Source organism: Lynx canadensis, chromosome C2 (assembly GCF_007474595.2).
Source record: "Lynx canadensis isolate LIC74 chromosome C2, mLynCan4.pri.v2, whole genome shotgun sequence".
NCBI classification, from domain to species: domain Eukaryota; kingdom Metazoa; phylum Chordata; class Mammalia; order Carnivora; family Felidae; genus Lynx; species Lynx canadensis.
In genome coordinates, this window is record NC_044311.2 from 155,827,570 (window position 1) to 155,841,727 (window position 14,158).

The 14,158-nt window shown below is 50.6% G+C and overlaps 1 protein-coding gene across 5 annotated transcripts; it reads right to left on the minus strand.

The window, feature by feature from the left end:
- Positions 1 to 730: 730 nt before the first annotated feature.
- Positions 731 to 13,864, minus strand: U2AF1 (U2 small nuclear RNA auxiliary factor 1). 5 transcript variants are annotated; one of them, XM_030329058.1, is made up of 8 exons: positions 13,757 to 13,864; positions 10,031 to 10,118; positions 6,212 to 6,278; positions 2,793 to 2,842; positions 2,614 to 2,712; positions 1,990 to 2,123; positions 1,815 to 1,907; positions 731 to 1,017 (listed from the first exon to the last, which is right to left on the minus strand). In XM_030329058.1, exons 1-8 carry the CDS (start codon positions 13,798 to 13,800, stop codon positions 870 to 872), a joined length of 723 nt encoding a protein of 240 aa, XP_030184918.1. In that variant the 5' UTR covers positions 13,801 to 13,864; the 3' UTR covers positions 731 to 869. The 5 variants fall into 5 exon arrangements, with proteins under 5 accessions (XP_030184918.1, XP_030184917.1, XP_030184919.1 ...); XM_030329057.1 differs by having other exon boundaries at positions 6,212 to 6,299; XM_030329059.1 differs by lacking the exon at positions 6,212 to 6,278 and adding an exon at positions 7,113 to 7,179.
- Between the last annotated feature and the right edge of the window lie 294 nt (positions 13,865 to 14,158).

The window sequence follows — 14,158 nt, forward strand, 5'->3', positions numbered from 1 at the left end:
GAGGCGCGCCAGAGAAGTGACCTCCTCGGAGGACACAGCGTGGGTGGACCCAGACCAAGCGGGTGGCGCTCAACGTTAAATGCAGCATGCGGGCGGCCGGCTGGCATCGTGACTACAGTTCGGGGACAGCGACATGGGCACAGCCCTGCACCAGAGGGCGTCTCTGCCCAAGCCCCTCTGGCAGGCTGGTGACGAGCCGGTGGCTGGGGTGGAACACGGGAACGGGGCCGGTGGCTCTTGTGCAGCCCCGGGCACATCCACGTGTAGGCCCCATCTCGGGACAGGCCCTGTGCTTCCGGACGGCACGGAGGCTCTTTGAACGAGACCAGAAGATTCCTGGGTGAGAGGAACGGGACACGGACGGGGCCACTGGCGGCACCGGATCGAAAGCCCTCTCTCCTACGGACGCCGGCACGGCCACCGTCCCGTCCAAGTGTCACTCACTGACCCCGCGGGAAGTCCAGGGCGCAGACCCCGGGTTCCCCGCAGCAGGGTCTCCGGCAGCCTCGGCGGAGAAACGCCACGTTACTCGCTCGCACGTCGGGCACTGGGAACGGGCACGACCGTTGCCTGCGTGAATTTTCTTTCCCTTAACGGACGGGGCGCCTCATCTCACATCCTACGAGTTTAACACTGTGGTTCTATTACCCAAGACCCTCCCCCCCAGGACGGACGGCGTGTGCTGCAAAGGAGGAGACCGAGGCGGCCCGCGAGAAATGACTACACCGAGTACTGTATCACTACAAATTTTATTCAGAAACCCATCTTTGTGTTTTTTTGTTGTTTTTTAAAAAAAATTCCCGTTATGAACTGGTTTGGTCAATCAACTACAACACTGCCTAGCAGACATACGGTAAAAACGGCGTGGCTCAGAATCGCCCCGATCTTTCACGGTCTCTCGACCGCCTCCTGTCACGCTCCCGTCCCCCACCACCGCCGCCGCCGCCACCGCCGCCGCCGCGACCGCGGTCTCTAGACCGAGAGCGACGCTCCCGAGACCGGGACCTCGATCTATGCCTGCAACCAAGAAAAAGAAACAAAGCTGTGGCATCCAATGCAAAGCACACAACAAAACCCCCACGCGGGCGGACGCTTCTGGGCGGACCACGCGGAACGGATGGCACGATCAAGGAGGACCGTCGCGCCCGCCACACCGCACGCCCCGTGTAGACACGCCCCGTGTCAGGGAAACGGGCACAACGTCCTCCGTGTCCCGTGCTTCCAGAGCGCCGGCTCGGGGCCTTGGGGACGGTCTCCTGCCGCGGCGGCCCGGACACGCACCGCCCTCCTCCTGTGCCCGATGCTTCTTGTTGACAATGAGACGGAATCACTAACGTCTGCACCTCCGGGCACGTGTTTACCAGGGGACGGGTGAGAACCCCCCGGGTCAGAACTCCATCCGAGCAGGGAAAGGGACGTTCTCCCGACGCCTTGGGTTTCTCTCTGTGCTGGGACAGCACGGTCTGCACTCAAAACACCAGGAGCGGGCAGGACCGTGCTCCCCCTTCTGCCCGTGGCCGCAAGCAAACCAAAGAAACCTGCCCAAACCCACGGACACCCGCAGTACGTAAAGGAAGTCACTCCACCTGCGGGCGAAAGACGCTGCGCACACGAACCCGATTTCGAGGGTTCCCCACTCACCCGTTCCCTCACTTCGGGACTGTGCGGGCGGGACAAAGGGCACGTTCTCAGACCTTAAGATACACACTACGTCCTCAACGGTGACCTTCACACCCGGGCCGAGCTCTCCTCGGGAAACGCTTCGCGAGAACGGACGGCGCCGCCAGCGGCAGCCAGCCCGCCGCAGTACTCACTTCTTGCGCCGGCGCCCGTACAGCTCCCGCCGCAGCTCTCTGGAGATGGGCTTCAGGTGCATGAAGTTGCAGAAGCCGCCCCGCGTGCACTCCCTGCGGGGGAGACAGAGGCCAACATGCCGCGGGCCGCCCCCCGCCCCCCCCCCCCCCGCCCCCCCGGCCCCCCGTCACCTACCCCATCTCGTACTGGCGGCAGCACGCCTCTCTGAAGTCGGTCACCGGGGACAGCTCGGCGTGGATCGGCTGCCCGTTAAACCAACGGTTGTTCAAGTCGATCACGGCCTTCTCCGCGTCTTCTTCACGGCGAAACTGGAAAGATAGATCGAGAGGGCTTGCTGCCCCCACCTGACGGGAAGGTCTCCGGCTACCGAGCCACGGATACGCGTTCACGTGGCTCAAATGAGGTGGAAGGATGTCTTAGATCACGTTAAACACAGATCGTCCTTTACTCGCAACTGGATCACTTAATTTCGCGATGATCCAAGATCGTACCGACACTGGCTTGGTTTTCAAACTCAGTTGGTTAACAAGAGCAAACGCAAGGATTTGTTTAGACCGGGAAGTTAAAAAAAAAAGGGGGGGGGGGAGAGGGAACCACAGGTATAAATCGACTGACTTCTCCCGCGTTACAGCCCGTCAGCAGCACCCTCCAAAGATCCCCACCCTGAAGGGCGGTGGCCGCGGCGCCCACAGGTGGCTGCCACGCCTGGGCAAGCCGGCCGGGGCACTCCAGTTCCAGTTCCCACTAAGATCCCAAGGCACCAGCCTCCTCCTCCCCCACGGGGCACGCCCTTCCTACCTTGACGTACACGTTCCCGACGAGGTGGTCTCCCAGGTTGTCACAGACGTTCATCTCCTCCACCTCGCCGTACTTCTCCTCCATTTCTGTAAAAACCTCCTACGGGGAGAGGAGGACGGCGGCTTGAGGGTCCTGACCCACGGGAGACGCACCCGCCCCCCAAAGGGCCAGTCGCTCACCTCAAAAAACTCGTCGTAGTGCTCCTGCATCTCCACGTCACTCACCGCGCCTGCGGACGACAGATACCTTGCTGGTTAGAGCGGGACCCCCGCCCGCAGGGCTCTGCGTTCACCCCAACTGCCACCGTGACACGTTAGTTATCTAGAGGAGCCGCGACAGCTGCGCTCTCCCGGAGCGCGGAGGTGCGGCGTGACAGCCAGTGGTTACAATTTTAAAGTGTGCTGAGGTCTTTAAGTGCCCCCTTATGACCATCTCCATTCTGGCTATGAAAATGACAAGTTTTAATCAGCATCAAAGGGCCACACTTTCAGAAAATGTAAGGAAATCGTTTACTCTCAACAAATTTCTAAATGAAAGTCTTCTTCTTTTTACGGTTTAAAATAGCGGCCAAGGAATCACACTGGTATGTTCTTCCTCTTCATTACGTTAAAGTAACAGTAGAAATCAGGATCAAGTGATTAAGGGCTAATGTTCCTGACTAATTTCTTTTACAGAGTATCAGCCACACACTATTACCGAATCCTTTCTGATGCGATTAAAACCCAAATGACCATAAATACTCAGTAGGATAATTACCAAGTTCAATCACAGTACCTCGAATGCCTCTGGATAGAGGGATGGTTACAATGCTTTGTTGAAGAAAGCATTCTTGTTTTATATTCCAGGACTATGTTCAAGTTTATTCTCCATAATTCACGTGCACTAAGCAAAATCATGTCCATTGTGTGGGTAGATTTTTCGAATTTACATTCTATCCCCCAAATCATTCTCTCTACAAAATTTTACCATTCAGATTCTAGAATTCTCTTGCCCTAAATCTGAGAAATCACAAAGCGGGCACGTCAATTAAACCAATGTTGCACACAGCTAGATGGGGGCAGCCTACAGAGGCGAGTGGCTTCAAAGCTGGGCCAGTTTCACCTTCCAAGGCCACACTCCTTGGACTGGCGGCCTCACCTGCCACACCCACTGAAGGCCAGGGGGCCGAGGCAACGCCTTGGAGCAGTCTCCTAGGGCCCAGGAAAACCTTATCTTTAAGGACAAGCACTTGAGTCTTTTGATTCTGAGAATGGCTTAAATTTTTCTCATTCACGGGGGAGGGGCGAATTCCTGCATTTTAGTTATTTTTGAATTTCAGGAACCCAGCTTGCTATAGAAGCCCAAAGTGAGCAAATGCACCGGGCAACAACTACTCCTCTAGGTGGCTATCATGAATTTAACCTCCTTCCCTGAGTTGAAATCAGGTTGTAAACAACAGAAAAACTAGTCAGGAGAAGAGAAGGCCATTCCAAAGGGCAGATCTTAACGTTTACATTCCCTTCTCCACGTTGGAAAAAAATGAGAAAAGGTATTTGCACGCTCTAAGTGCCAGCAGTGTTGAGACTCAGTGCTGGTTAAATTACTGTTAGTCTCTTACTATAGGACAGCATTTATTTTAATAACTCCTGGAAAGTCCGACTGGACAATGCTTGATAATGGGCATACTTTATCTTCTATACTCCGCTTAAAATTTTTCAGTCAACCAAATGACTAGAAGAACAGAGATGACCAATTAAGAAATTGGTCACCTGAAGGATCATCCCCACGACTCAATATATTTTAACTAATGTGTCCCCCAAATACCAGTTTTCTTACGGAAGCACTCCTAAACTGGGATTTGTACTTCTACACATGGAAGGGTATGCTAACAAGGGTTGTGAATCTAGGACCCGGATGAACCTGGCTGGATGAAATTTACTCGGAGGCTCTGCTGCAGGTTCATCAGCTTAAACTGATTTTCTTCCTAAATCGAAGAATCAGAATTTCACCTAATTTGTAGAATGTGGGCCCCATAATGGGAATATCTGGTACAGCTAAACCTTGGGTAGCATACGCAAAACAAGAGTACTGTGGATCGCAGATAAAGACACGAAGAATACTATGACACTGTTTTGTCAGCGAAGCCCCCTGCCCCCCTCTCCCCCACCCGCAGTCCCCAAGTACAGAATCAGGGCAAAGAGTGATTAACTGCTGTTACTCAACCGTCAGCTTCCCATCCCTTTTAGCCCAGGGCAGGTTCTTACAAAAACTAGTTAAGTCCATATATAAGCATTTCCCTCCGCCTGCTCATCTGAGTTCTTTAAAAAACAAAGCAAAACCAAGTATTTTGAAACAAGGGCTACCAAGCAAATCCCGCCACCGTCAGATTCAGGGAAACACACGATCTGCTACCGGGTCAGCACAGCACCGGGAAGCACAGCGTGTGGGCAGGAGAGCCTCGCGAGCCCCCTCCCCGGGCGCGTGCACTGTGCACCCACAGGCGCGCAGAGGCGAGGCCTCCCCGTCTGGGGCCGGCCCGAGGGGGAGGGGGTGCTGCGGGGCCCGCTCCGCTCTGTGGACCGCCCTGTACACTGAGGGGCCCCGGGGCCAGAGGGGGATTTGCCTGATGCCTGTGGCTATGCAGGGGTTACATGTACACAGCGCCCCCTACTGACCTGTAGCTCTAAAACCACCTGGTGAATGAATGGCAAGGCGTCGGGGTCGGACCCCTTGATTTTAACAGGAGTCTAGGATACGTTTCAATTTACCTACGGATGACTGAATTGATTCCACAGCCCAATGGCCAGAAAATATACGCTTTAGCTTTCTGAAATTCCCAGGGGTACTGCTATGTATCGTGTTCTTGAAAAACTACCCCTCAGTAAATACAATGTTCGTGAACTTAACTTTGATGTTTCCCAGTACAGGAAGAAATCGTAATGTCTACAAAATGCCCCGTTCAGACCTATTTCCCCACCAAGCACACCTTTCATCTTCCAAATGTGGTACACTAACTCCTGAGGTTGGAGACAGCTACGTAAAGTATCTGATTAACGACTGAGTTGGCATGGGGCTGGGGCTGGGGCTGGGGCTGGGGCCGGGGCCGGGGCCTGGGCGGACTCCGGAGTCCGTGCGACTCGGAGGGACCCCACTCGGGAAATACTCTCCGAACCATGCTCTCCACTAAAGCATGATCTCCCGAATGAGAGTATAAGAAGTCTAGTAAGAAGTGAAACCTGAAGAGTAATTTCCAAACAATTTGGGTTCTTTTAGGCGAGAGAGACTCTGATGCTGCTGCTCTCGAGAGGGAAGGACACAACTGCACGCTTAACTGCGAGTGTGTCCCCCCGAGGACGACGGTCTAGGTAAAGGGCGAGCAGCAGCCCCCAGCTATGGTGCCGGGAGGGCGTCCTTTCCGGTCACTGCTTCTCTTGCGAGGCAGCGGGCAGGAGTTCACGTCTCAGAGGTATCCGTGGGGCCGGGGGGGTGGGGGGACAAAAGCTCTCGACACGTCTAGCGAAAGGCCGTCCTTGACCCTACACGGCAGACCAGGTGGAGTGGACACTGAGCTCTGACACGCAAGCCCAGGGAACCAGGGAAGGAACTTGTATGAACTTACAGCGCAAACCGTCAGCAGACTGGGAAGAGTTTTGAGGGTTACGGTAAATGTTCAAGAGGGCAATGGTCTGAAATACAAAACGCAACAACTTTATATTATGGAAAATTAAATTTAAACACTTCACCGGTTTCCTGTGGCGATCGCTTCGGTCAAGACTCAGTGCTGCAAAAAGAGCAAGTTATTTCCTTTCGAAGCGGAGACGCGTTCTTAGCTGGTGGCTGTCTCGGAGCACCCTAACACTGCGACGTGACAGAGATCCCGTGATATGCTGATATTGTATTTCTGCTCGCGGAACGTGAAGATTCTCCGTCCCAAAGTTCCAGCCAAGAGTGCGGGCAACCTGGCAGGTTTCTGCCAAAGGGGGCTCAGACGTTCCAGAAGAACGTAACGAACCGAGGAAGCGCGTGCGTGAGCCGACGACAAAAGCCACAGCGGTAGAGAAATACAATAATTACATATCATGAGATCTCCACTTCCTAGAGGAAAAATCGTCATGGTGAAATAAAACCCACACTTATTGGGCAACTTACCTTATTGATTCCTAAATACGCCTAAGCTTTTTAATTTTACAGAAAGAACTTAATAAATGCCGGGGGTTCAGTCACTGTAAAGACCAGTGATTGGCTGGTTAACTTTCAAACGTCACATGGGCAGACCCCCTCCCTCTCGTTAACAAACGTCAACCGAGGGAGGAGGCCTCCCCAGCGGCCTCGCCTAGGCCAGCCTCCTGAACGTGGCTAAGTACCAGGTTCTTGCCGTGGGCGCCAAGGACCTCCATCACCTTGTCCTGTTTGCAACAGCCCTATGTCAGCAGCTCAGAAGCCAACATTATTTGTCTCAATTAAGAGTGGGCTCTTTAACACCATTGTTTTAAAAAAATTTCTCCAACTGTGGGACTTACAGTGTGAGCCGTCAGCCGTCTGTGCACTGTTTTGGGGATTACGATAGATGTTTTGAATCAAGATGGTCTGCGGGGAAAAAAAAATAAAAAGGGGAATTCTACTGGCTGCTGTGCATGTATCAGACAATTGCAAAGAGACAACCTGTTTGCAAATGGCTCAACCTTGTTTGCTTCCCACAAGCCAGACGCCTGTCCTCGGAAGAGCACACCCAAACCATCATATTATGGAAACAGAGTTTGAGCGGTGACGTGGGTCACGCCAGCCAGCAACCAACAAGGAACGATACTGGTTACTTTCAGTAGCCCCACGTTATTAAAGTGCTGGGATGCAAAACACGTAACAGAACGTGAACATCTTCTCATACTTTAAGCCAGCAGACACCAAGGTGTGGAAAAATTCACAGGATCACATTCCCCACACAAAGTTATGATCGTTTTTAAACCAAACGCGTAAGTCAACTGTATGCGGTCCATCAAGCTGTCTGGTCTCCCGGGAAACAGGCGCACCACAGGGGTTTCCTGACTGTCACGGTCACCTAGCACACGTTTAGGTTTGCTCGGTGGGACCTCTGTTTACATAATACAATAGCTTAAACGTTTGTTCTTTTCCGATCCTTCCTTTAAGGGAAAAAAATCCTTTTAGCCCTTGTGCTTTAAACTGGATCAGGCAGACTTGAAACCTTACATTGTACCGTTCTTCTTAAAATCAAGTTGTCTGAAAAAACAAACCATGTTTAAGTTAGTAGGCTAATATATTACATGAATCTTAACGTCCACATCACTGCAAGAAGCTTAAAAAGAAACCCACACTGAGCTTTACAAGCCGAACCAATACACTGCAGGATTTAGAAAAATAAACGTTCAGTCTCAAAACAACATAGGTCCAAAGCAGTTTTGTGAGTGGTTTTACAAACCCGCCAGTTCATGTCTAGCTACACTGAAAGGAAGCAGCTGTGTGGGTGCTTCCAAAGGGCCTGCTGGGGGGAACCCATGTGGGAGAAACACCCGATAGCCAGACCACACGTACGAACACACGCAGACCCTCCTCTCAGGGCCTGGTATCTTCCCCAAGCCAGCAGGTCTTGGCCTTGGATAGTTCCCAGAGCTGTCCCGACTCAGTTTCCAACTCTGATAGAAAGCTATACTGAGCCCAAATACTCAACAAGAAATTCATTTTCGGTCTCACTCAGGTCATCTGGCTGGCAGCGGCTGTTTAGTGAAAGAGAATTCAAAGGGGGCAATGCAGTTCCATTAAAATCAGGGGAGGTCAGGATCACCTAAGACCGACCAACCAACCAAGCAAATCGAAACAAGATGCTCGAGTTAATACACACGACCGACCCCACTGAATGTTAATGGAATCGTTGCCTCTTTCTGACGTGCGGTGCTCAAATTCACTTCATGTTAACATTCTGAGGTCATCAATGCTTCAGAAAGAAAATAAGCCAAGTGTCCCTGGATAACTTAGAGAAAACTCTGTAGCGGGGTAACGTCTCTCAGCCCCACACTTGGTACTTCTATAAGTAACCCTCTAAAATAAAAAAACTCAGTGGACACTTAAGGCGTTTGGTTATTGCCCAATCTATGACCACTGGCTTAGTTGAGGAGATTTAGTTCATCTAAATGCAGTAGGGGGCCTTCACTTTCGAGTGTCCCCTTCTCTGTAAAGACAGTTTGTCTACTATTCTTCTTTTCTGATCTAATCAACTTCTGCCTGCTGGTCAAAAAGCAAAACAAAAAAACCCAAACCAACCAACCAACCCCCCCCCCCCAAACTGCAGTAAACAGAATATTTAAAACAAGTTCTCCGATATTCTGAAATCCGAAAAAGAGACATGTTTGTAAGTTATTAAGACAGATTCTTGTTAAACTGACCATGCTGTATCAGTGGAATAATGGGTGAGAGGAAGCCATCACCTCCCTTCTAAAAACACATTAAATTATGGGGTTTTCTACAGGCTTAAATTAGAAAATACTAACGACTCTTACAGCCATCGGCTGATTTTCCTAAATACTTAGAGGATGCTTACTCAGACTTTCTGGTCAGTTCGAAGGACCTCAAAAGCCCTCGGTCCGGAAAGACTACAGTTTTTCAAATTCCACATGTTCGGATAAACACGGTGGAAGTTTTCTGTTCCTACTACAGGTGCTTTCTCCCTTTAATTCATCACTGATCACTTGTAGGGTGCAAACCCTTGCCTGTTCCTCAGTGAAAACAAAACAACTCCAAAAATCATAATTTCTGACTGATCTGAACTCATGGCGGACCTAAGCCCAAGGTAACAGGTGCCCCTTAACTAACTGAACAGACTGGCTACAAATAGCTGATGGTAAACACCCATCTTCTAACGTAAGTTTCATTTTTAATGCGTCTATGACATAGTGTCATGGCTAACCCCGGGGCCAGGGGTCTAACAGAGGGGGCACACTCAGGACTCCTGGAGAACCCTGAGCATATGCGGCAAGACGGGTCTGCTGAGAATTGTGCCAGTGCATCCTGTAAGTGGCTCTGGCCATCTCCGCTGCCTGGAGGGAGCAAAGAGCAGAAAACCCACTTTGCATCTACTGGTGCCGGGAAACAGGCTGACTCCAAGCTGGCATGGCCGCCCCCTCTGGACCCGTGTCTATTAGAGGGGCAGAGAGGGGGGTGAGGCAGCAAACATCACCCACTTCTTTGTACAAAGCTTCTCTAACGGTAAGAGGAGGGACCTGTGCTCGTAGACCTCCCACTGGGGGTGGTTCACCTGCCTCACTCTCATTGAAACAAAAGAACACACTCAGTTATGAACACAGAGAATGAAACTACTGGAGAAAAAAACTCTACGTGATACACGGAGATTATTAACTGCCTCTGTAAAGTATATAAAGTTCTGATAATTTACATGAAAACAGAAAAAAGAAAGAAGAAACAAACAAACCTGGCTAAAGGTCGGTTTATTGTGCAACCGAGAGCATCTGTCTCCATGACGACATGCTCCAATTTTGAAATAAAATGAACAGTTGACTCTGTAAGGGAAAACAAAAGCGGATTATTTTGCTGGGCAGATCAGACAAATGGAACTACATCAACACCGCGACATATGCTACCAAACTACTTTTCTTCTGCATCACAAGAACACAGCCGTGTGGTTTTCTTTGGTAGCAGGTACCCTCCCCTTCCTGGTAGTACTTCAGGACTACTAAGCTTCAACTTGCCGCCTGACAAACATGCCCCTCTTTCAAGGAAGAGGGCTTCAGTTCCACCCAGGGTCCCCCGCATCCAAATCCACTCCACTTCCCATTATGTTCTCTGCTCTCCTGTTTTTTCTTAAATGGAGTATCTAGTTTAAAACTAAATTTAACTAGGGGCGCCTGGGTGGCGCAGTCGGTTAAGCGTCCGACTTCAGCCAGGTCACGATCTCGCGGTCCGGGAGTTCGAGCCCCGCGTCAGGCTCTGGGCTGATGGCTCGGAGCCTGGAGCCTGTTTCCGATTCTGTGTCTCCCTCTCTCTCTGCCCCTCCCCCGTTCATGCTCCGTCTCTCTCTGTCCCAAAAATAAATAAACGTTGAAAAAAAAAATTAAAAACAAAACAAAAACAAAAAACTAAATTTAGCTTAAAACATATCTGTTTCTTAGTGTTCCGCGATGAAATTCTCTCCTGAGGACACCAATATAGCACAGTGAGAGTTAAGATCTGACTCTGCCACTAGCTACCTGGGCCTGGGCAAGTTACCCCACCTCTCCTGGTCCCAGGAGCCACCTGTAAAATGAGGAAAATGCCAAGCTGGCATTGTTCCAAGAGTCAGATACCGTGAGTGCTTCATACACAGTGCTCCTTAAGCACAATCGTTATCTAAGCAAAACAGAAAACAAAGTCCATGCTCTTTTGTCCACGACACCAGACCACCATGAAATTTCCAAACACAGGTCTGAAGTAAGGCAGTCTCCTGGTTTCAATGCACCAAAAACAAGCTCTTGGGGAACTCACCTGTCTGTTCCCACATAAGGCCACCTTCTGTCCCTATGGCAAAGTCCTCCCTTAACTACTGTTCAAATAGTTGATGATCCAGTTTGATCCAGATCAAATCAAACTAGCAATCCAGCCATCGTGACAGCAATGTCAGGTGGCTTAGATTTGTGATGAAGTATGAAATCTTACTTGATGGGCCCCATTCAGATTTAGACCTGCAGAGGTGGGAGGGTTACCCTGTAGATTCAATTTTTTTTTTAGCAAGTTCAGACAGCCAATCCAGAGTTAGAATCAAAGGGCTTCAACAAAATTTGATAGTTCGCAAAGATCGATTGGCCACCGGCAGTTCAGGTAGCAATACAAATGGTAAAGTCTGAATTTATTGGGGGGAGGAAAATGATCACTACACATTATTTGCAAATTTATCTTACAGGCCTCACTTTACATGATCTAACTTGAATATACGACTTCCATCTTCAGAAAGTCACCCAAATGAAGAGCTCGTTTCAAGAATGCCTCAGAATGGGTAAAACCCCTGCCCAAACAATACCCAACTATTCTATATAACGAAAATAATCTTTGTTCTCGTACCTTCAGAGATGGCTTTCATTTCATACCACTCAATTAGAGTTTAGTACTAATCAGTCAAAACTTTCCTAGTGATCAACTTTTAGTGATCTACTTAAACTACTGAAATAATAAGACAGAAGACAAAAAGTGTGATTTATTATCACAGAAAAGATATTAGAAGACTAACCTTTGCTTGGATTTAGAAAATGTCCAAAACTTCAAATGTACAACTAGCTAAAGTTTTTTAATTGGCACACACCTACATTTCACTTCCAGCTTGAGGAAAAAAAAAAGTTAGCAGGAATCATCGTCTTCATTTTTTAGGAGTTGATATGGTCTCCTGGAAACTAAAACCCCACAAGTCTGCCTGAAATGAGCATATGAGTAACCAAGATCAAATAATCAAGTTTCCTGAATTAAAGCCATGCACACCTTTTATGATGCAGCTCTCAAAGGCTGAAATGTGGCTATTCATAGCAGGAATATAAAAACTTATCGGAATAAACCTCTAAACTAAAAGTTTTGTAGAGTACAATGGAAACCCCACCCAGTACAGCTTTATACAAGAATAAGGAATAAAAACTTCATGGAACAGAAGTCATGGCCCACATTTCTAAGCTTGACAGTGAAACTAACGATGCGTTTCCCTGGCCTACACTCGGAGAAGGCTCTGTTTCCAGAGAAGCTGGCCCATTCATTTGGGATCACGTTTACAGGAAAAGTTCCCCAAGGTGCCTCCTCTGCGAGCCCAAAGCATTCAGGCAGCCTGCCTCTTCCACAGCACTTAAGAAATTTCAGAGCCTTTACTGTAATTTTACCCTTTACATGACAAGCAACCCCTTCCCCTCAAGTTCCTTGGCAACAACATCCAAATTTTATTCATCTTTAAGTCAACAGATACAGATTTTAGGGTTGACATTCAAAGAAATGTTTCCGGAGTGACAATGACTGATGATTGTCTTACAGTTTTGCTATTAAAAAATATAACCCCCTCTTCTAAACAACACATTTTACAAGATGGACCTCATCCTGGAAAACAGAAACGATTTAAACAGTGTTTGAGGGGAGCCTGGCTGGCTGAGTCAGTGGAGTGTTGGACTCTGGATCTTGGGGTTGTGAGTCTGAGCCCCACATTGGGTGTAGAGATTACTTAAAAACAAAATCTTTAAAAAAAATAAATAAATACAGTGTTTGAAAAAGTGGTATTAAAACATTATCTATGCCAAACTCGGATTTATCATTAAGAATGCATACTAACATAAGCCTCGTACAGGCCAAAAGAATCCAAACATGGTAACTACTTATCCAAAAAGTAGATTAAGCCAGAGCTCAATCTTTAGGTTCTCAAAGTAAGAATTATCCTCCTAAATGAAAGGCATTTCCCTTTAGTCTCACCTTCAGTCAATGCACCGGGAATGAAAACGTCCCCAAGGTGGCAACCGAAATCAAAACTAAATTTTTCTGCTTTTAACGTAACAACTGGGCAGGGAAGGCATGCAACTGTGAAAAGGGGGGTGGGGGACCCCACGTTTTTTATATTGGAATTACATCTTCGAGTACGTTAAAATCAGGTTACGCTGTCGTTTATGATAACCCAGTTCGTCGTAACAGTTCTTCGAATCCAATGTCCTCACGACCCGCCCGATCGGTCGCTTAAACACGCCGAGAGGCTTTTTAAGTGGGTACAACCCCAACACTCGGGACCCGAAGTTATCTAACGATTTAATACGGGCGGGCTTTATGCTACTTGCCCGACACCACATTAAAGGCTGAAGTAGAGGAAATAGGCTAAAACGTTGACAACTTCAGCACAACTCAAGACGGCTCCAAGAGGCGGGGGGCGCGGGGTCCGGGTCGCCAACAGACGGGACGGCCCGCGGGCCGCCCAGCAGCCCCAGGCGAGGGAGGCCGCGCCACCCGAGCGGAAGCCCGCCGCCCGCCGGGGCGCCCATCGCCCGCCCCAGCGCCCACGAGGCGGCGGCGCGCGGCTCCGGAGGCCGGAAGGGCCGCCGCGCCCCTCCCCCCGCCTGCCCGCCCGGGCCTCCAGCCGCCGCCTGCGCCCCGCCGCCGCGCCCGCCCCGCCGGCCTTCCCGGCCCGGAGCCCCGGCGGGCGCCTCTCACTCACTTGTCTTTCTCGGTGCCGAAGATGGAGGCCAAGTACTCCGCCATTTCCCACCCGCCGCCGCCGCCGCCACTGCTGCCGACGCCGCCGACCCTGCCCGACGCCCGCGGGAGACGTCACCCGGACGCGACGACGCTCGCCCCGCCCCTACGGCGTGGCGGCGCTGCCCAATCGGGCGAGCCGTTGCCTGCGCGTGGGCGGGGCTTGGCGCGAGGGAGGCACCGCCCCCTCGGCCCCGGGAGCCCGCGCGCCGCCCGCCGGCGCCCCCTGATGGTGCCCGCGCTCCTCGCGCGGTGGGCCCCGCGTCCCCTTTGCCGGGGAGCCCGCGCTCTTCGCTGTCGCCCCCTTCCCCGTCCGAGGCCCGTCGCCCCTACCCCTCGCTCTCCTCGCGCTCGGCCCCTCGGC

Bases quoted from the DNA above. Each gene is read 5' to 3' on its own strand.
- U2AF1 (XM_030329057.1), bottom strand. From the start codon at position 13,800: ATGGCGGAGTACTTGGCCTCCATCTTCGGCACCGAGAAAGACAA. The intron at 2,843-6,211 runs GTAAGTTCATAC...TGTCGTCCGCAG, and splicing joins GTCTGCTGACGGTTTGCGCT to GCGCGGTGAGTGACGTGGAG. The intron at 2,124-2,613 runs GTAGGAAGGGCG...CTATCTTTCCAG, and splicing joins TCGGGAACGTGTACGTCAAG to TTTCGCCGTGAAGAAGACGC.